This window comes from Mucor velutinosus (genome assembly GCF_035048745.1).
Source record: "Mucor velutinosus strain NIH1002 chromosome Unknown tig00001540, whole genome shotgun sequence".
NCBI classification, from domain to species: domain Eukaryota; kingdom Fungi; phylum Mucoromycota; class Mucoromycetes; order Mucorales; family Mucoraceae; genus Mucor; species Mucor velutinosus.
In genome coordinates this window covers 982,188-1,002,462 of record NW_027041893.1, presented here as the reverse complement: position 1 = coordinate 1,002,462, position 20,275 = coordinate 982,188, and the positions used below count along the sequence as shown (strand labels likewise).

Here is a 20,275-nt window from a genome sequence, read left to right as displayed (position 1 = left end):
AAGAGTATCTTTTATGCAAAATGGCATAATTCCGAACAATAGTTCGAGGATGATTGCTTCATCTTTAAAGCGAATCTGATAGTTGATTCACCTTGGAGTGGCACAAGAGGCAGTGCTCACTTTACCATAGTAGGTCAAAATGGGTAGAATGTACAGCCATCACCCGATGATTCTTATTCTAGAGTGTAACTCACTAGAATTTAAAACTCCTAACATGATCTGCTTTGATATTCATGGCCTACAAGTGTGCAAATCATCATGTGGAGTGACACAAAAAGTGTTTAGAAAGAAATAAACAACAATAACAAAGGTCTTGTTTTGTTTTCTTGCTCTCTTTTTTCTATACAACTTACTAATACCTAATATCCTAATACTTGATACATACAATGATGGAGGGATCACCTTATTATCCTCCACCATTGCATCGTCAACAGCAAATACCATCCAGAATCCCACCGCATCATATGATGTCTTCTTCATCCCCTCATTTACTGATGTCTCCACAGCCATTGAACCATCATTCGTTTCCACCACCTTCATCGACTCGCTCTTCACAGCATCGCATCTATCCGCCATTTTACGCACCTGCCCAATCACTGCCGCCACAGCCGCCACAGCCGCCATCTGCTCCACAAGAGGTTCAATACAATCCTGCACTGCCATATCCTCCAGTTCGACAAGTGCGTCGATACAAGACTGTCAAGCGTCTTGTGCAGATACCGCAAGGCAAGCTTGTCTTGAATTGCCCAGTTCCAATTCAGTATCTGGAAAGAGTGCCACTTCGTGATCCGAAAGAGTTCAACATGATGCGATACACCGCAATTACATGTGACGCAAATGAGTTCCATCAGAAAAACTACACACTTCGACAGGAGATCATGAATCGAGAAACAGAGATTGCCATTTGCATCACAATGTATAATGTAAGCCATTTTTAAATTAGCCTGACACATGTGAACTGATACCTTTGTGCAGGAAGATGAAGTATTACTGTCAAGAACATTGCATGGCATCATGAAGAACTTGACCCAATTAACGAAGCGATATCGATCATCTATGTGGGTTCGTATGAATACCTGTTCATGACCAGTTGGTTTTTTTTCATCATACTCACATCATACCATAGGGTGAGCACGCATGGCAAAAAGTAGTGATTTGCATCATAGCAGACGGAAGAGAAAAAATTCATCCCAGAGTGCTGGACATGCTTTCGGTACTAGGCATCTATCAAGAAGGCATTGCCAAGAGCACTGTCAACGAGAAGCCTGTGCATGCGCATTTATACGAGGTGCGCACAAATTAGTAGATATGAATGTCATGTTTGATACTAACATTCTAAGTCACTCAAGTATACATCCCAACTATCATTGACACCTGATCATACATACAAAGGAGCCATCAACGATATAGTACCTGCACAGATTATATTTTGTTTGAAAGAAAAGAACCAGAAAAAGATCAACTCACATCGCTGGTTTTTTCAAGCACTATGTCCCGTATTACAGCCCAATGTTTGCATACTGATGGATGTTGGCACACGTCCAGGCCCTCACTCCATCTATAAGCTATGGTTACCGTTTGAGAAATACCGTGACATTGGTGGCGCGTGTGGAGAAGTGCGAGCTATGACAGGTAAAGGCAGTATTTACCTCTTAAATCCTCTGGTGGCTGCTCAGAATTTCGAGTACAAGATCTCCAATATATTAGACAAGCCCTTGGAAAGTGTGCTGGGCTACATTCAAGTGTTGCCTGGTGCTTTCTCAGCATATCGCTATGCAGCTATTCAAAACGATATGACAGGTGAAGGACCGTTGAAAAAGTATTTTCTTGGAGACACATCAAGTGGCGATGTATCAGAGGGGATATTTGAAGCCAATATGTATTTGGCAGAAGATCGTATTTTGTGCTATGAATTGGTGGCTAAAGCACGATCCCAATGGCGACTTTATTATGTATCAGGAGCGTACGGTGAAACAGATGTACCTTTCTCAGTAGCAGAGTTCATCTCTCAGAGACGGCGATGGCTCAATGGTATATATCAAGTCTTGTTCAAGCCAGCACAGTGCTCACAAAAGCCTAAATTTAGGGTCTTTCTTCGCCGGTGTATACAGTTTGGTGCATTGGGGCAAAATCTTGAATACACATCATACAACAGGACGCAAGTTTCTACTGATTATCGAACTGATCTACCTGTGTGTCAATTGGCTGTTTTCATGGTTCGCCTTGGTAAGCACTAGAAGCTTTTACTGAAACACAAAATATCCTTCAACTGACCATGGTAAAGGGAAACTTCTTTCTTAGCTTTTACATTTTGACAGGCTCCTTGGCAGTAATGCAGCAACCGCCATTCTCAGCTCAAGCAGCAGACATTATCCACACTGTATTGACCTACATTTATGCTGTTCTCATTATCTGCTTGTTTCTGATTGCTATGGGAAATAGACCACAGGGGTAGGTGCAGTATTGAGATGGCAGCACGAGCAATAGCTCACACATAAAACAGATCTCAGGGCTCCTACGGACTAATCATGGCCTTCTTTTCTTTACTCATGATCTATGTCATCTTCTCGTCTGCTTGGATAGTGTATATCGGTATATCAACAGAGCTATCAAAACCTCAGAGTATATCCAGTCTGCTATCCAATGGCCCATTTCGCGATATTATCATCTCCATGGCTTCCACATTTGGTGTATTTATTCTGTCGGGGATCATCTTTCTAGATCCGTGGCACATGCTTACTAGTTTCATACAGTACTTTCTGTTGACACCCTCCTATATCAACATCCTGAATACCTACGCATTCTGCAATACGCACGATGTAAGCTGGGGAACCAAGGACATTTTTGAAAATATACCTTATTTGGGCCATGTCGAGACTAAAGCTGATGAAACTACTGCCGAAATTGTATTGCCTGAACAAAAAGACGTTGGATATCTCTATGAGGAATCCTTCAAGAATCTGCAGAAGAAGGAGCCGAAAAACAGCAAGAAAACGGTGGATCCCAAGACACGACAGGAAGACTACTATCGAAACTTCCGCACAAGGTTGGTGGTGTGCTGGATCTTTAGCAATCTGATCCTTGTCATTGTGATTTGCACCATGGATAATTTGGGAAAGTTGGGTAATTTTGACGAAAGAACGAACACTTACATGAGCTTCATTTTGTGGAGCGTGGCCGCACTGTCTATATTTCGTTTCATCGGTTCAACTGTGTACAGAGCTTTATCATTTTTTTAACAAGCAAACACGGTGTACCTTGTACTCCTAATAAAGGAAGAATGCGGCTTTTCAACTCCTTACTCTTGTAAACACATCTACTTTTTTCTTGCTTCGCTCTATAATTCTCTGTTCAACCTTCTTCTTTTTTTTTCTCTCTCTCTTTCTTTCCTTTTCATCACCAAGAAAAATAGAAAACGATAACAAATCGCTTACAGTTATATGCTAAAAAGAATATCTGTATTTTCGTCGTTTATTTTATTGAGAAATATCGTGGGTCATCCTTTAATATCTTCAGCAACTGAACCCAATGTCGATCCTCCTGTCACTTACGAATCGCCTGAGTTTTGGGAAAGGCTAATCAGCATCACATTCCTAGTTCTTTTGGGCGGAGTCTTTGCTGGTAAATGGTCCAACATGTGAGATGCATTGATGCATTTGGATCTGATACATTTACCATAGGTCTCACTATTGGATTAATGGGCCTGGATCAAACAAATCTTCATGTTTTGATGGAATCTGGATCTCCCTCAGAAAGGGAGAACGCCAAGAAAGTATCGGCTCTGTTAGAAAGAGGTAAACATTGGGTTTTGGTGACGCTCTTGTTGTCCAATGTCATTGTGAATGAGACCTTGCCTATTCTCTTGGATGGCGTTTTAGGAGGTGGCTGGCAAGCGATAGTAATCTCCACTGCATTAATTGTTATTTTTGGAGAGTAAGTTGGCTTTTTAACACAGTATCAATCTCTCGTATTAACCATTATCTTTATAGAGTGATACCGCAATGTAAGATGAAGCATCCCTATTTGATTGATGGAATCTAATTCTTTGTGTAGCCATATGCGTTCGACACGGTTTGGCAATTGGCGCAAAAACTGCTTGGTAAATGAATAAACGAGTCCGTAGGGAGGACGGAATTCTCAACTGACCACTATCTTAGGGCTGTTTTGATCTTGATGTACATTATGTATCCAATTGCCTATCCAACAGCATTGCTATTGGATTTCTTTCTGGGTGAGTCGCATGGAACAGTGTACAAAAAGGCAGGTCTCAAGTCACTTGTATCGCTGCACCAGGCAGTGCATCCCTCAGATGTGGATGCCCTTACGTCTGATGAAGTTACCATCATTGGAGCCGTACTCGATCTCAAGTCGAAGCCCGTTTCATTCATCATGACACCTATGAATGACGTCTTTACGTTATCAACAGAGGATATCCTAAACGAGGAACTGGTCGATAAGGCAAGGGTGCTTGAGGCGCGAGCAGCACAATGAGTTGACGTTGCTCTTTCTTCTAGATTCTAACAGCAGGTTATTCTCGTATTCCTGTGCATACACCCGAGGACAAAGAAAATTTTATTGGGATGCTATTAACCAAGCGATTGATTACATATGACCCTGAGGATGCTTTGCCAATGAAACAGTTGCCCTTGAGCACTCTGCCAGAAACTGGCCCCGATACAAGTTGCTTGGATATCTTGAACTTCTTTCAGGAGGGAAAAAGTATGCATGATCATCATTACATAATTTATTTGATTTAATTAATTTACCCCTCTCTTTCCTAGGTCATATGGCAATTGTCTCTAGTGATCCAGGAGGTTCAAGCGGTGCTTTAGGTGTCATTACTCTGGAAGATGTCATTGAAGAATTGATTGGAGAAGTAAGTTGTCAAGTGGCCATGTCCTACAGTTCTTATATTAATCCAACGGCCAAATCAAATAGGAGATTATCGACGAAACAGATGTTTATGTGGATGGTGAGTTTCCTTGCTGATTTGACTGACTGAACGCATTAACTCATCCTTTTCTCTAAAATAGTACGGAACAAGATCCGTGTTGTTCGTCGGCAAATGATGAGCAAGCACTATACGCATTTGACAGCTAGAAAGAAGGGTGCTACAAACAACAAATCTGCCGAGAAACCATCCAATTACGGTGCGATTTAAATCAGATTCCCCTTTACAAACAATCAACTCAATAAACCATCCATTGAACCCAACATGTATTTATATTTTATCGTATCAACGCGATTTCTTTTTTTTTATTGAATGGTGTAGCGAGAAAATGTACTGACTCTAGTTGGCCTTTCTACGGAAAGAACAGCCTATATAACGATTCGTGAGCACAATACGTCTAATTTACAACATCCACATAAAACTAACCTTCAGTCAAACGAGCACGACCACCGGTAGGTTGACAGAGGACGGTACCGCAAGAAGAACACAAGACAACGGTTTGGGCGTGGCTGAAGACGGTGCTGATGTTCAAACAACCTGGTAGATGGCAACACGATAAGTATACAATTCTACATGATGGAAACATAAGACTTACCGGGACACTTGACGTCCATGAAGTAAGAGTTGGGGGATTGCACCAAACGCTTGAGCTTATGAGAACGCTTCTCATGTTCGACAGAGGGGTTCAAGAGATCAATAGCCAACTAATAGAGTGCGTGTGTTAATCCATCATGTTCCTGCAAACTAATCATCCCATCTGTCCCCTTCCATCCATCCAAAAGTAAATTAAAAAAAATATCCATCCCATGCCACATTCAATTTCATCTTGGTCTCTATCCATCTGACAATTGATATAATGTGATTACTTACAGTCATTGTTCAATAAGTGATCCTACGCAAAAGAAGGAAGGATATCAAGCGAGCTTACTGCGGTGACTAACCAGAGCTTGCTGCATGTGGGAGGATTCTCAAATGCCATCGATCTGGTGCGGAGAAGCTCCATCAAATTTTCAGCTTACATCCGGCCCGGATCCGACTGTGAGTTATCTACTGGATGTTGTTGCATATTTCTCTGAGACACTGGATCTATCAACATTTTGAATTGGGATCAGCAGATTTCCAGAAAGTTTCATATGTATATCAGATGGTACACAAATCCCAACATTAGATATTCCCAAATGCTACTGAAACGAACCAGAACTTTGTATCAGCAGTGCGTATTTGTGAACAGATCAACAATGATTATATACCATTTGAATAAGATCGAATGATTAAATCCATCAGCAACACAAGCACATGCTTTTGGACATACGTCGTGAAGATGAGAGATTCATGTCAACGAATCGTAAGCTGGCTCCAAACTGCATGTGTTTGAATCCAAAAAAATAGCAGTTCATGGAATTCTAACCTCGTAGAATACAGCGAAGCTTATTAATCAGTTGGATCTGATATCTCCGGAAAGTGTTTTCATTATACCCTAAACTATTCCATATAGAGTACAAAGAGAGCATCTCAAAAAGTAAGGTAATGTGGGCAGCAAATACAAATATGATTGGACGTTGGTAATAGAAAGAGCAGTGAGGTTGATGGTATTGGGCAGTGATACCTCGCTACCTCACAAGCCTTTTTTTTTCCAAAATGTAAATATAAACACATTCCGTGATACAAGCAGTGTGTCATACAGTGTTTCCAGGTATCAATGTTCCATATGAAGAGGGAGAGAGGGGATCGGTTCTGTGTATAACCATGGCATCAATGACATGGCAGAAATGAGCCTGATTATTTGATCTCTTCAGTTCAGTGTGAAATCCACTATTGCAGATTGATGGAATTCTCAAATCCTGAAAAACGAAAATACTAATTTGACCAATCAAACATAGGCAACACTCTTCTGATCAACGGTTCATGGAACTGTAAGAACATGTAGTCTTTAATTGCGAACAGGGCAATGTAAACTGATTGTACCTGCCTATCATCTGTCTAGATATTGTTGGTGAGCTCAAGCTATAATATAAGATTTAGGATCGTCCCAAAACCAACAAATGTGAATCCCAAGCCAGCACGCTCATTGCATGAATTGACATGACAGACGACATCGAGGAGATCACTGTAAAATCGAGATACGCCAACGCAGATTCGTCTTTGATAGTACAGCAGATGGGATACTAGAAAGGTTTCCATGTAAACAATTAGTGTATGACATGAAAAAAGAGAGATCAGAATCTTTAGTTTTCTGTACATTCTGCCATCAAGTTGGACCCCACCTGGTTAGGCGTGGCCATGACTATTTGACTGATTGGCCAGTTTGATGAACTGAGTTCCTTGATTTCCGTGTTGGATCAAGAATCGTCAGAATCCAACTATGTGGGATTGTCCATATATAAAAAGAGAGAGTGAACCATCAATCCCAAATCAAATCAAACCATATCTCTTCTTTCTCAAAGACGCATATACAAAAAAAAAATGATGCTGCCTGGTGATTACACATGGATCTTTGCTGTAGGCATGGTCGTTGCTTTTGCTGATGCATTTGGTATCGGCGCTAATGATGTCGCCAATTCTTTTGCTACTTCCGTTTCATCCGGTTCATTAACACTGATACAAGCCTGTATTGTTGCTTGCTTCACTGAATTCGGTGGCGCTGTATTGCTCGGTGCTGAAACTGCTGAAACAATCAAAGGTGGTATTTTAGCTGTAGAAAATTATGTTGAGCAGCCAGAAATGCTCATGCTGGCCATGTTCTCTGCTCTTATCGGCTCTGCTTTCTGGGTATTGACTGCCTCCAAGTATGGCTGGCCTGTCAGTACCACTCACTCCATTGTAGGTGCTATTATTGGTACTGGTGTTGCTGCTTTTGGCGTTGACTCTATCGATTGGGGTTTCAGTGGTGGCTTTTCTGGTGTTGCTCAAATCATCACTTCCTGGTTTCTCTCACCTGTCTGTGCTGGTGTCGTTGCTGCCATCATTTATATGATTACTAAATACGCCATCTTGCGTCAAACCGAGAGCTTTAAATGGGGTGTTCGCTTAGTTCCCCTCTACTTTTTCTTCACTGCTGGTATTGAAGCATTCTACATCATCTACAAGGCTCCCGGTGGTGGATCCAAAGACATGAGCATTGGTACTATTGTCGGTATTGCTATTGGTGTTGCTACCTTCTGTGCTGCTTTTGGTCAATTCTGCTTCTGTCCTTGGGTCGTTCGCAAGATCAAGGGAAGAGAAAACCTCAAGCTGTACCACATGTTCTATATTTTCCTTCTCAAGAAGCAGCCTACCATTGATGAGCTCATCGCTGCTGAAGAACGTGTCAACTCTCGCCCTGCCTCTGTCCTTTCTACTACTGCTGCTACCAATGACCATGAAGCCACTGTTGGTAGCGAAGTTGTACCCTCTGGAGAAATCAACGAAAAGTTAAACAAGTTGGATACTGACAGCGATGTTGTTCAAGACGAAAATGTCGCTAATGCTACCCCCACTGAAGCCAAGGGTGGTTCCTTTGCTCAGAAGCTCAAGTTTGCTAAAGACAAGTTTGTTGGTGTTGCTATGAATGGTCTTAATCAAGATGTGCGTAACTTGGAAAATGAAAAGCTTGCTCACGTACACGCCCATGCTGAAATCTTTGAAGACGATGCTGAATACCTCTTTTCTTTCTTGCAAGTTATCACTGCTTGTATGGCTTCTTTTGCTCACGGCTCTAATGATGTGTCTAATGCAGTTGGTCCCATCTCATCTATCTATGATGTCTGGGTCAATGCTCGTGTTGATGTCGCTGGTAAAGTTGGTATTCCTATCTGGATTCTTGTCTATGGTGGTGTTGGTATTGATTTCGGTCTTGCTATCCTGGGCTATCGTGTCATGCGCGCCATGGGTAATAACATCACCTATTTCACCCCTTCTCGTGGTTTCTGTGCTGAATTAGCTGCTGCTCTTACTGTCCTTACCTGCTCTCAAATTGGTTTACCAGTATCTACCACTCACTGTATTACTGGTGCATCTGCAGCCATTGGTTTTTGTAATACGAACGGCTACAAAGCTGTCAACTGGAAAATGCTTGCCTGGTGCTTCTTTTCTTGGTTCATCACCTTGCCTGTTGCTGGCCTTGTTGCTGGCCTCATGTTTGCTATCATGGCAAATGCTCCTCACTTTATTTAGGTCTCCTTACTTCATTATACATAATTCCTATAAACCTTCTATATAACTATTATCTTTCCGTATCATCTCATAATCAAACCCTCTTTCTCTCCAAATAAAACTGTAATTATTAATTCAATCATCATCCCTTTTTGATTCTGAAAAGTAGGCAAATATACATTTACTCTACGGTTATCACATATAGGGTAATAATCGCGTCCTGTTTTCGACATAGTCTTGATATTATGTGGTGCATTCTCTCCTACAATGTTCTAACATATCTATCTTAACAGAAACAACTCATATAAGGACAGACATTATATAGACATTGCCTCTTATTAGTCAGAGGTATACAAAATAAAGTGCATTTGAGTCGCGTTTTCTCATGTTGGAAGTTGTTTCAGATCACCAGAGTTGCACCAAACAATTGCTCAGGGCTAGCACTTACTATTTAACTCCTTTGCTCGACTTTCTTAGGATCTAAAAAACGTAACCAAAATCCATGAGGTACCCCTCATGGCTTTTGTCGAAAATCAAACGGTGGCATTTTTCACCTTGAAAATGAAGACTTTTACTATGCTATGTATTAGATCAAAATGTTTCTCTTGATTCAAAGCAACCACTGAAACCACTTTTATGAGGTGTTCATATGAAAAATGTGGCTATTTTCGCCAAAAACTTCATTTCGTATTTTACCAAATTGCTCAATCGTTTCATTCAAAACACCCATTGCGATTGGCACTATTGAAAGCGTCTTGAAAAGTACTCTTACGATGTATTAGGAAGCATAGGGTGATCATCACAGTTTATATAGTCGAATATCACAAAACAGATTACAGAAGTCGAAAAAAGACAAAATCTGTCCAATCTTGAAAAGAAACAATAAGCTGAGTTTGAATCAATTTTGGCGTGCGGTGCTGCTGCTGGCTGACCCAAATGCCTTTCTGTTGATGACAATGATGATTGCGATGCTGATTAAAAGGGGACAATGGAGTTGAAAGGACAATTGCTTACCCCAGATACTTTTTTTTTAGGGAACTTTGCCTTATGAAGGCGTCTTTTGCAATAACAATATCTTAAAAAAGCCGCTGGAAAACTTACACAAGCCCTATATTTTGCGCATGACCAGCTTTATGTCGCCATCTTAAGAGCATCAGCAGCAGCGAATGGTATGACAATTCTACTATCAGAAAATGGGGATTGTGTCGTTCGCATGCTGCATAAAACTTGAACTTTCTTTCACATCGTCTCAGTAATAGGGTTCGTTTGATATCAGTGTAAGCGAAAACGATGCTGAGAGAAATATCTCCTCCCCTCCTCCTGGCGCTGATGAAACATTTGTTTTACTAAGAATGGATTGTTTAAAATCTATTTATGTATCAGAATGTTATAATATCTGATTTAATATGTCTTTGGCGAGAGCCCGCAGGGCGACGCCGACATCGAGCGTAGCAAGATAGATCGGCTAGTCCTTCGTATACTGTAGATGGGATGTCAAATGCAATAATCAATGATTGGAGCTTTGAACGTCATTGAGACAGCATATAGCCATGTCTACTATTAAATGGATAGACGTAGCAAATGCTGTAAATAAATCAAACTGAATTCATTTTGCTTTTAGGTAGTCTTTTCGCACTGCAGACAAATGCCATCGGAATGCCTGTTTGCCATAGCTGCAAAGCCATACAACGTCTTATATATCAGTTTATGATAATCGAATTGAAATTGCTCTTTTCAAGGTACGCTTTCTTTACTCTACTCCTCAGCTGTATACTACTGCATCTCACCGACTTTGCAAATCTTGATACCATATTGACAGTAAAGCAAATCATCGCATTAATGGCCATTTGTTCAAAGGGGCATGATTGATCCAGAGACTGGTTTTCGTGACGGCAATTACTATTTTTTTTTCTTTTTTCTCAATTTGCTCTGATGGCCATCAAATCAAATTTTTTTGGAGAATACCTTTTCGATATCAACTATACAAATATCATGGCTTCATTACAAAACCTCAAGGCGCCCACCTTAATGAGCAAAAAGACTCAAAAGACAGTACAAGCCGATGAGGATGATGTTATCATTGATGCCACTGCTTTACCAAGCCGCTCAGCAGATCAAGATGATGTTGCTATGGAGGAGGATAACACTGCCTCCGATAAGCCTAACTTTGCTCCTGCCAGTGCTGCTGAACTCAAGGTAATTTGGGTAGCTTGAGTATAATCTAGAATATAGTTTTAACCCGGGAATCATCACTATAGAAAGTTGTAAAGGGTTCCCGCAAGATTCCCATCCCTCCTCATCGTATGTCCCCCTTAAAGAGACATTGGTTGGAAATTTACTCACCATTGGTTGAGCACATGAAGCTTCAAGTTAGAATGAATGTTAAAACTAAAACTGTCGAACTCAAGGTAGGTTTATACACTGAATTTGAGGAGGGAAAAGGACAGTCCAATTGACATTAGGGTTGTTGTGTAGACTTCGCCTCAAACTGAAGATGAAGGATCGTTACAAAAGGGTGCTGATTTCCTCAGAGCTTTTGCTTTGGGTTTCGAGGTGGAGGACGCTATGGCATTGTTGAGATTGGACGATATTTTCTTGGACACTTTTGAAATCAAGGATGTAAAGACATTGCACGGTGACCATTTAGCTCGTGCTATCGGTCGTATCGCTGGTCGTGATGGTAAAACCAAATTCACAATTGAAAATGCAAGCAAAACGAGAATTGTCTTGGCCGATACGTATGTGATTTGATGAGCGAAAATGAAAGATTAGAGGTATTAACATTTGCTTTGTAGCAAAATTCATATTCTTGGATCTTTCCAAAATATCAAAATTGCCCGTGATGCTGTGGTCAGCCTCATTTTAGGTAGTCCTCCTGGTAAGGTGTATGCCACTCTTCGTACCATCTCTGCCCGTATGAAGGAACGTTTTTAGATTTTTTGCTACCGTACACAACCCATTCATCTTGTTATCATTATCTCCCCCCCCCCCCTTTGTTTTATTTTCTACATATCACACACACTCTTTTGTTTCATCCTGTTGATTTATTTCTCTCTCAAAATTTAATTTACTATATATATTCGCAAATAAAAAGAAATATAATATAAATGTACATTTACGATTTCATCGTTTGGTGCTGATAGTCATATAATCGCAGTAAATTACGCTCGAGCATGGCCACAGTAACTTTACCGACAGAGGGGACGAAATGTGATGCTTTTGATGTAACATCTGGCTCGAAATTAGCAAATGTAGAAAAGTTGATGCAGGTAACGCCTGGTTTCAGTATCTTGGTAGACACTTTGAAATTGGGAGCCGGCACACCTGTTATAATGACGTCTGATTGAGGAATCACATCAAAGCATTTTAGATCAGTGTCTATTGTCTTGCATTTGTTCTCTGAGTCTAATTCTGTAAATGTCTGAACATTGCTTTGATCTACTGAATAAACAGTTGCTCCTTCATTGGCGAGTAGGGCAGCTAGAGGTCTGCCCACAATCTCACTACGGTTGATGATGGTGATGGTTTGATCCTTCAAGCGAGTTCCGTATGGCAAAGTAGCCTTGTATTGATTGATGTACTCTAGTATCTAGATGACTATGATTTAATGATTGAACATGTGCATAATTAAACATGTGTTACCTTGATGATAGCAAGGGGTGTGCAGGGTATAATGCTTTTCATCGATTTATCGTCGTCCATGAATCTTTTGTTTTGGTATACATTTCGGACAGCCACACTGCCTAAGCCCTCCACATCTTTAAGTGGGCTCACTCTATTTTGAAGATACAGATCCAAGTGATTTCCAAATACTGGGTAGTAGACCATGATCCCATTTACGTCTTTATCTAAATTTGCGTCTATGATGTTTTGCTCTAGTGTATCTTTATCAACTGTGATCAAATTGAATCGAACGCCTGTCTCGCTACAGGATTTTGCTGTCCATTCTGCATACTTTTTCGCAGCAGGGTCTTCATTAGCGAGAAATCCGACTAATGTAGGTTGGATTTTGCGAGTAGATATTGTCTTTTTTATATGGTTTCTATACAAGCATGTTGGCTTTCCGACCTATTTTATAACACATACTAATTTTACCTAAAACCTGAGGCTATTTTCGATGCTAGTATGGTTTTGCAGTTTGTCATTATGCAAATTATCGCAAGAAAAAAGTATCAATATACCAGGGCGAGCATTCAAGCGGGAGATAATTGAAGTTTTGACAGTTCAGGCCCTCAAAATATGTGGCTTGTTGTGCATAGATTGATCTGATTACTGCCCATGAACACAGCATCAGCGATCAGATATCGTAAAAAAGATAAAAGCTGTTATAGATGTCTCTGAATAGGTGCTCCCTACAATTAATAGGCACTACACAATGACCATTATAAAAGGAGTATTTGTCAAAACGTATAAACAATCTATTTACAAGCTACAATACAAGAAATTGTGTTACTTGAACCTTGCTGTGAAACACTCCAACTTTGATATTGATCAGTGACATGCCATAAATTGGCTGAAAACATATCATGTCTTTAATAGATGCAAGACAAAGCATTAATACATGAAATAGTTGGCTGAAGCAACGCTTTAACTAAGCATTTCACATCTCAAAGAGCCATTTATAGCTAATTATTTAAGCCAACTTGAAATCCAACATTGAAACAAGCACCTTCTGGTGAGCAAATCCTTTGATGCTAGTATTTGAGCGTTGCTTGGCTCTAGTGCATATTGGCCAAACTATGCTATGATCTCTAGTCTAGCGAACCTGGATGTATCAAAGCGATTTGAAGCGTTTTTGCGTCGATTTTGCATGCTTACGAAATCTAAAAGTCAATCAAGAGCGTATTAAAGCAAAATAGGATGGCTTAGAGAGTTATATGTATATTGGATATTCAAAGCAATGCGAATTTTCATCTAGAGAGCTCTCTCGAAATAAACAAGCAAGAGACGAAGTCGCAAAATGATGTGGTTTTCGGGAGCTCTTGACCATTACTTGTTCCGATATGGTGAATACAAGCTCACTTGGCATAAATACACATGTAAAAATAGCTCTTCTTGTATCAAATGAAAACTCTAATTTCTCTAAATCAAGGCGTCAGGCTTAGGGAGCCAGGGCTGGCAAGAAGCATCTAGTAAACCGCTTCCACACCTTCCCAATCAACGATCTTTCAAGCGGTTGTCTACAGAAACCAAGAATAAATCATTGTCCAGAACTCGTGTAAGCATTGATCATTTATGCAGAAAATGTCCATGTCTGCATGTCAGGCTGATTCATTAAATGATTCGTTTTTGGAACAATAGAAAGTGGCTTTGGCCGTTATAAATACATATCAGCTTTTTCTGACTCTTTCATACACGCTTTCCTTGGACAAATCTATTTTTAACGGCTGTTTATCTCTTTTGGTGGCACGACGCACTCAATAATGGGACAACTGTACCACATTTGATCTAATAAATTGCAATTTGTGTCTGTCTGCTTCTTCTCCTGAGAAGCTATCATGAACCAAGATTTGCGTTGGCCTCTGTATTATATACTTTGCCAGATTGGACATTACAAAACCAGCATTTGCATGTAGTAGGGCAAATTCAATGTATGATCGCTCAAGTAACAAATGTCGCACAAGCCGGAGGAAAGGAGGCGGAGATGTGCCTGAGTTGGGAAAGGACCAGACATTGATTTTGTCAGTTACATAAACAAATACTCTTCCGGAAGACGGCATTAGCCTAGATCCATAAAGAAAAACAATCATTGCATCTCTCGACATCCTACTCGCATTGTACTGAATGCAACATACATGTGAAAACAGGCTTCTTTGCCTTGGTGAATCAGCAAGAGATAGCTTGCGTATCATGAGGCACTTGAATTCTGGAAGCAATCGATAATACTGCAACTTCAGAAAAGTAAATTGTAGTAATTAGAAAGGTTTCATTCCCCTTTGTTCTTCTCAAACGATTGCAGATTATAAATAGATACTCCATCTCACAAATTATCGCTTCTCTCTCTCTCTTTCTTTCTTTGCTTAGTTTTGTGGAAATCATGAAAATTGCATTCATTTATCTATTGCTTGTTGGCTGGATTGGCATTGCGTTGACTCAAGAGACCAGTCAAGTTGCCACTACAGAAGGCACTCAAACCGCTGCTGCCACTACAGATGCTACCACCGTTGTTGCAACCACTGATACTGCTGAGACAACTGCTACTCCTGTCGCCACAACAACCACTGTCGCTGCCACCACAACATCTTCATCTGCTACTTCCGCTACAGCTTCCACTACGGATACAGGCGATTGTTTGGAGGCTGATTCGTTTTCGACACACGATTACTTTCCAAACAAGCTGGATTTTAGCAAATTGGGTGAGTGAATTCTCTGTAGAAAGAGGGAGGGAGAGAGGGAGAGTCATTGCTAAATAGCAACAATAGATGCAAGCGCTCAATTCAATGTGACATATGCCAACACCTATAAATTGGTTCATAATTTGGCTCTGGATGAATACTATGTGCTCTACTGTACCAAATCCGCTCCTTCATTGGGAGCTACCTTCCAATCAAAGACGTATATTCAAGTGCCTGTCAAGTCTTTTGCAGCTGTGGACACTCGTGCACTCGGTTTTCTCGATGTAAGTAACCTGTGCTGTATCACACAAGTAAAAGCCTCCTTTTGGTGTGGCTAACGCGAAATTTTGATACAGTTGCTCGGACAAAGTAACAATGTCGCTTTTGTTGGAAATACAAGCAACGTAACAACGCCCTGCAGTACGAACACACCAGCCTACTTCAATTTGAGTGATCCCAACTTGGATCGCACGAAATACGGTCTTGCCATTTACCCCACTTCACCCAACAATGATCCTAAAGGCGTTGGCCTTGGTATGGGATATGCCAACACGCCACTTGGTGTAAGTACATACAACACATGATGAATTGGTCTTGGTGAGGCTTGTTGTGCATATGCTCATTCTTGTTTTAGAATGCTCAATGGGTGAAATACATTGCTCTGTTCACAAACCAAGAAGCATTGGCTGATACCATCTACCAAGACATCGCCACAGACTACAACACTTTCCGCGACAGCCTTGTCAACCACATCAGTTACAAGCGCAACATTACGTTCATGGACTACGACACATCTTCCACCAAATTCAATATCATGCAAGATCAATACTTTCAGAATCTCACCAGTGACGCCGGAGCCAAATTGATTGTACCAACTGTGTTTCAACCTGCTGATCCCTCGGTCATGAAAGGGCAGTTACAAAACTCCTCACTCGTGATTGATTTGACTGTTTCATCAGCATTTGGATCATCCTATGGAAACTGGCAAAGTTGGTTGGGCTTCTCTGATGATAAGATCAGTTCAGCCGCAAGCACTCAGGCTGATACGTATAAGCAAACCAGAAAATACGTCAATTCTGTTGATGCCCCACCATTCGCCAGAAACAAGCAAGCATGGAGACTTGATTTGGTATCCAAAGATGGTGCTTTAGGTAAGTGTTCCGTGTGTGTGTGTGTGTGTGTGTGTGTGTGTGTGTGTGTGTGTGTGTGTGTGTGTGTGTGTGTGTGTGTGTGTGTGTGTGTGTGTGTGTATGTGTGTGTGTATGTGTGTGTATATGTGTGTATGCGATTCAGTAATTAACAAATAACACCCATAGATTGGTGGACTCGAGGTATGGCAAGACCCGATCTTGTTCTTCAAGATTTGATTCAAGCACAGTTCCCAGATTATTTCAAAACACGTAACCGAGTATTTCTCAGAGACTTTGCCAACAACGAGTCGAGTCGTACAGCATCTCAAGATAGCTATCAATGTAACTTGAACAGCTGGGAAAAGGCAGCTAGTGTCTCCTATTCCAATACTGCTTCAGATACCCCCACATTGGAAGCCCTGAGCAATAAACTCTCTTTGGGTGCTATTATTGGTATCAGCATTGCAGGTGGTCTTGTCGCACTCTCCTGCTTAGCAACAGTTATTGTGTTGATCATTCGCAAATTCAAGAATGGGGGCAAAAGATTCACTCGTCTTCATGATGAGACCATGAACGAATTTGGAGCTTTGGATAGAGACCCAATGATGATGGAGGAATCATCGTCGCCACCAGCAGCGGCATCAGGAGGCCGTCTTGGAGGCTCTGGCAGAGGCCTTTAAAATCGAATTTCTCTCCTTTGAATGAAACTAACTGTAAATAGCAAAAAGAATGAAATAAAATCAATGTAGAACAAGATATACTCATAACTTTGTAATACTAAAGCACTTGCAAAATAACAGTGCGATTTGAAACTGAGTTGTGTATAAATACAAGCGTCTTTTTTGCATGCTCCTCTCTTCTTCTTTATATTCCTGCTAATAAACACAACTATACTCCAATTCCTATGCAACCTACTATTATAACCTGTCCTGCAACTTGCGAATTATGCGGCAACTGGCTCCCCCAACATCAAGTGAGTTGAATGCGAATATAGTGTGTGTGTGTGTATATTTTGACAGACCCATTAACATGGTCATTGTTCATCAGACATCTTGTCCTAGAAACGGCGTTCATCCTTCCCAATGGCAACTGTCAAGTGAGATTTCTGAAGCAGCATTACCGCTATCCGCACTTGCATTTTCGACGCTACCACTCACAATGCCGTTTGTACCTGTACATTACATTTCATCCTCACATCAAGAGGACGACGACTTATTCCCATCTTACTGATTACAAAAAAGAAGCCTGCAGTTGATCTCTGCTTTTTCGCATATACCTTTTACAACACTATACATACATAACTCTGTCAATATCTCTCTTTCAATCAATAAATGATATACTTCAATATACCAAATTTGGTTATGAGTCATGGTTACTCCCTTTGCTATCAAGGACATTTTGACTATGCATATACATTCTAAACTTACTGGAACATTCTTTACTAATTTTTTTTTAAGAAAAAAGCTAACATGAAGCACATTTTATGGAGCTTCTTTCCGTTCCCACTCCAGATCCCTTTTTTTTTCACATCAGATTTTACAAACTAAATTGATTTAAATGACAAAAATACACTGTGTGACCAATACATCATCGATATCTTTTTAATTCCATAAATCCTGATATATTTCGTATTACCATGCAAGAAAAAAAAAGGGGGGGGGGGAGAAAAAGCGAAATGTGTGCGATGATGTATGTATTGTTTTTGTTTTACGAGTTCTCATCACAACAATATGAACAAGCTTATGAACGTCTGTTGTTAGTTGGGCCACGGTGAGCAAAGTATTTCTGACTGTCACTATGCAAATAGTTGTGAAAGGTCTTGGTAACAAGTTGAGTCTGCCAGAATTTCTTGCATGTCATAATCGTTGTCGCCATTCGTCAAATATGTCTAGTTGACGTATTTTGCATGTTTTAGGCGTTTTCATGTGAATCAGGCTAGACATCATTCGGATCATAAATATTGAGCGCACATCATTCCACTGTTGACGTTACAAGTCTAAATTACCAATGCGTTGGGTTCACACAAATGCGTTGGGTTCACACAAATGCGTTGTTGAGAACACACATTTTTTAGCATATTTAATATCTCCAACACATGAATGACCGCATGAAATATAGCATGAATAAGATTCTATCAAGTAAATGCTATATAAAAGTATTTAAATGTGTTGCCAGGTCTAGCAAACATGGTCCCCAGCCGTTTTGTATGATTTTCTGACCATATCAAGCGTGTCTGAAATTGTTACTTGCTATTCAATAAGGTTTTATAGTGAAGCTATAAATGAAGCCACTTCATCATGAGGCAGCTTATTTTATTGGTTGCTCTTACTACTTTAAACATCAAAATGCGTTGGAGTACCTTGAAAAAATACATGCTTACACTCAAAGTGTGTAGGTTACGGAAGTCTAATATCTTGCGCGAAGCCTATTTTGGAAGTTCTTTTATATGACTGAAACATATCATTATTACAGAGAAACAACACTTGGCTGTAAGCGACTACCTGGGCTACGCTTTGGTAATACCCGCCTTTCAATGCATCACTACTGGCGTTTCATTTATCGATTTTTATTCATGATTTCAAGCATAAGATTCTCCAGTGCCTGAAAGGGGATTTAAACCTCGCCCGACTTTTTATCAAATTTGTAAACGATAGTCTCAATAATTTGACAAAAAAATATTCCTATCGATAATAACTCTATAAACGCTATAGAAAATCTACCAAGCTTATTAATAGCTTCACGTACTTCTTTAAATTCTCTATCGAATGGTGGTAAAAATTCTCTATATTTCACCAAAAATACCTCCTAAGTTGGCAAAAACAACAAAAGCTTATTTAGACGTAAACTCAAGTTTCGTATCAAGAATTGCTCAAAATGGCAATTTCACATGTTAGATTAGCTTCCTGGCTCTTTATTTTACTAATGCATGTCATAATAAAAGACGTCGTTTTTGAGATGAAAAATGCAATTGATTGATTTTCGGGAAAAACCATAAGGTATACCCCTCATGGAAAATGGGTGGATTTTGGTCAATGATTTTCGACCCAAAAAAAAGAGAGATTGCTACGGCAATCAAGAACTCGTCAAGAGCAATCGTTTGGTACCACTCTGGCGATCTAAAACGGCCTACAAACAAAGATATAGGGAGCTCAATAACGGCAGCTTTGGCTGTCATTTACTCTAATACTGACTCAAGAGCGGCAAAGTTGATATTATGTGTAGTATGAGCATGCTGCATTGCTCGATTTGGATGTAGTGCGTCTTGTAGAGTTAGAGGTATGCCTTGCAGTCTGGTTTCAGGGACAAAATTGTGATATATTCAGCACTGGACGTGGCAATTTGAGCAGCACTTTCGCGCTTTATTAAGTGATTCCAGGGATTTATCTTAAAAACGCATGCTGTATAAACAGATATGCCATGCCAACGCTGTCGATGTTATGCATCAGCTCAACCACATCACACACGATGTTGAACTGTTATATTTTATCAATGTAACTTCACACAACACCAGCCAAGATGATAATGCTGCTCGACTACCACACAAAGAAATTCTCATTCCAAGTGCTCTGGCATGTTTTGATTTCATGTAATAAGACAATGGATGCAAGTGCGCAGTAATAGCATGGAATGCGCTTGATGTCAATTCTGATCTCTAGTAAATCACTTTGAGTTTTGATTCCTCATCTGCACCGCGACACCGTCTGGAATCATGGATTCAATGCCAACAT

At 40.3% G+C, this 20,275-nt stretch overlaps 6 protein-coding genes across 6 annotated transcripts; 4 read left to right on the top strand and 2 right to left on the bottom strand.

The window, feature by feature from the left end:
- Window positions 1–389: 389 nt before the first annotated feature.
- On the top strand, window positions 390–5,161 carry RPS15_2 (ribosomal protein S15; the record flags this gene model as incomplete). The annotated part of the gene is made up of 16 exons (XM_064823728.1): window positions 390–923; window positions 976–1,062; window positions 1,127–1,288; window positions 1,350–2,031; window positions 2,087–2,226; window positions 2,285–2,451; window positions 2,504–3,123; window positions 3,517–3,621; window positions 3,681–3,933; window positions 3,990–4,003; window positions 4,054–4,099; window positions 4,158–4,464; window positions 4,515–4,719; window positions 4,782–4,876; window positions 4,939–4,972; window positions 5,034–5,161. 16 exons carry the CDS (start codon window positions 390–392, stop codon window positions 5,159–5,161), a joined length of 3,579 nt encoding a protein of 1,192 aa, XP_064688553.1.
- A 129-nt stretch (window positions 5,162–5,290) lies between these two features.
- Window positions 5,291–5,827, bottom strand: ATC70_004424 (uncharacterized protein; the record flags this gene model as incomplete). The annotated part of the gene is made up of 4 exons (XM_064823727.1): window positions 5,291–5,319; window positions 5,378–5,488; window positions 5,547–5,655; window positions 5,822–5,827. The coding sequence occupies 4 exons, from the start codon at window positions 5,825–5,827 to the stop codon at window positions 5,291–5,293; spliced, it is 255 nt and encodes an 84-aa protein (XP_064688552.1).
- A 1,587-nt stretch (window positions 5,828–7,414) lies between these two features.
- On the top strand, window positions 7,415–9,103 carry ATC70_004423 (uncharacterized protein; the record flags this gene model as incomplete). Its single annotated transcript, XM_064823726.1, has 1 exon — window positions 7,415–9,103. The coding sequence occupies one exon, from the start codon at window positions 7,415–7,417 to the stop codon at window positions 9,101–9,103; it is 1,689 nt and encodes a 562-aa protein (XP_064688551.1).
- A 1,971-nt stretch (window positions 9,104–11,074) lies between these two features.
- CDS1_1 (phosphatidate cytidylyltransferase) lies at window positions 11,075–12,016 on the top strand (the record flags this gene model as incomplete). Its single annotated transcript, XM_064823725.1, has 4 exons — window positions 11,075–11,278; window positions 11,341–11,490; window positions 11,558–11,820; window positions 11,878–12,016. The coding sequence occupies 4 exons, from the start codon at window positions 11,075–11,077 to the stop codon at window positions 12,014–12,016; spliced, it is 756 nt and encodes a 251-aa protein (XP_064688550.1).
- A 181-nt stretch (window positions 12,017–12,197) lies between these two features.
- REG1_1 (protein phosphatase regulator) lies at window positions 12,198–13,227 on the bottom strand (the record flags this gene model as incomplete). The annotated part of the gene is made up of 3 exons (XM_064823724.1): window positions 12,198–12,671; window positions 12,725–13,124; window positions 13,178–13,227. 3 exons carry the CDS (start codon window positions 13,225–13,227, stop codon window positions 12,198–12,200), a joined length of 924 nt encoding a protein of 307 aa, XP_064688549.1.
- A 1,892-nt stretch (window positions 13,228–15,119) lies between these two features.
- Window positions 15,120–17,227, top strand: ATC70_004420 (uncharacterized protein; the record flags this gene model as incomplete). The annotated part of the gene is made up of 5 exons (XM_064823723.1): window positions 15,120–15,438; window positions 15,505–15,701; window positions 15,774–15,980; window positions 16,052–16,568; window positions 16,734–17,227. The coding sequence occupies 5 exons, from the start codon at window positions 15,120–15,122 to the stop codon at window positions 17,225–17,227; spliced, it is 1,734 nt and encodes a 577-aa protein (XP_064688548.1).
- Window positions 17,228–20,275: the final 3,048 nt, after the last annotated feature.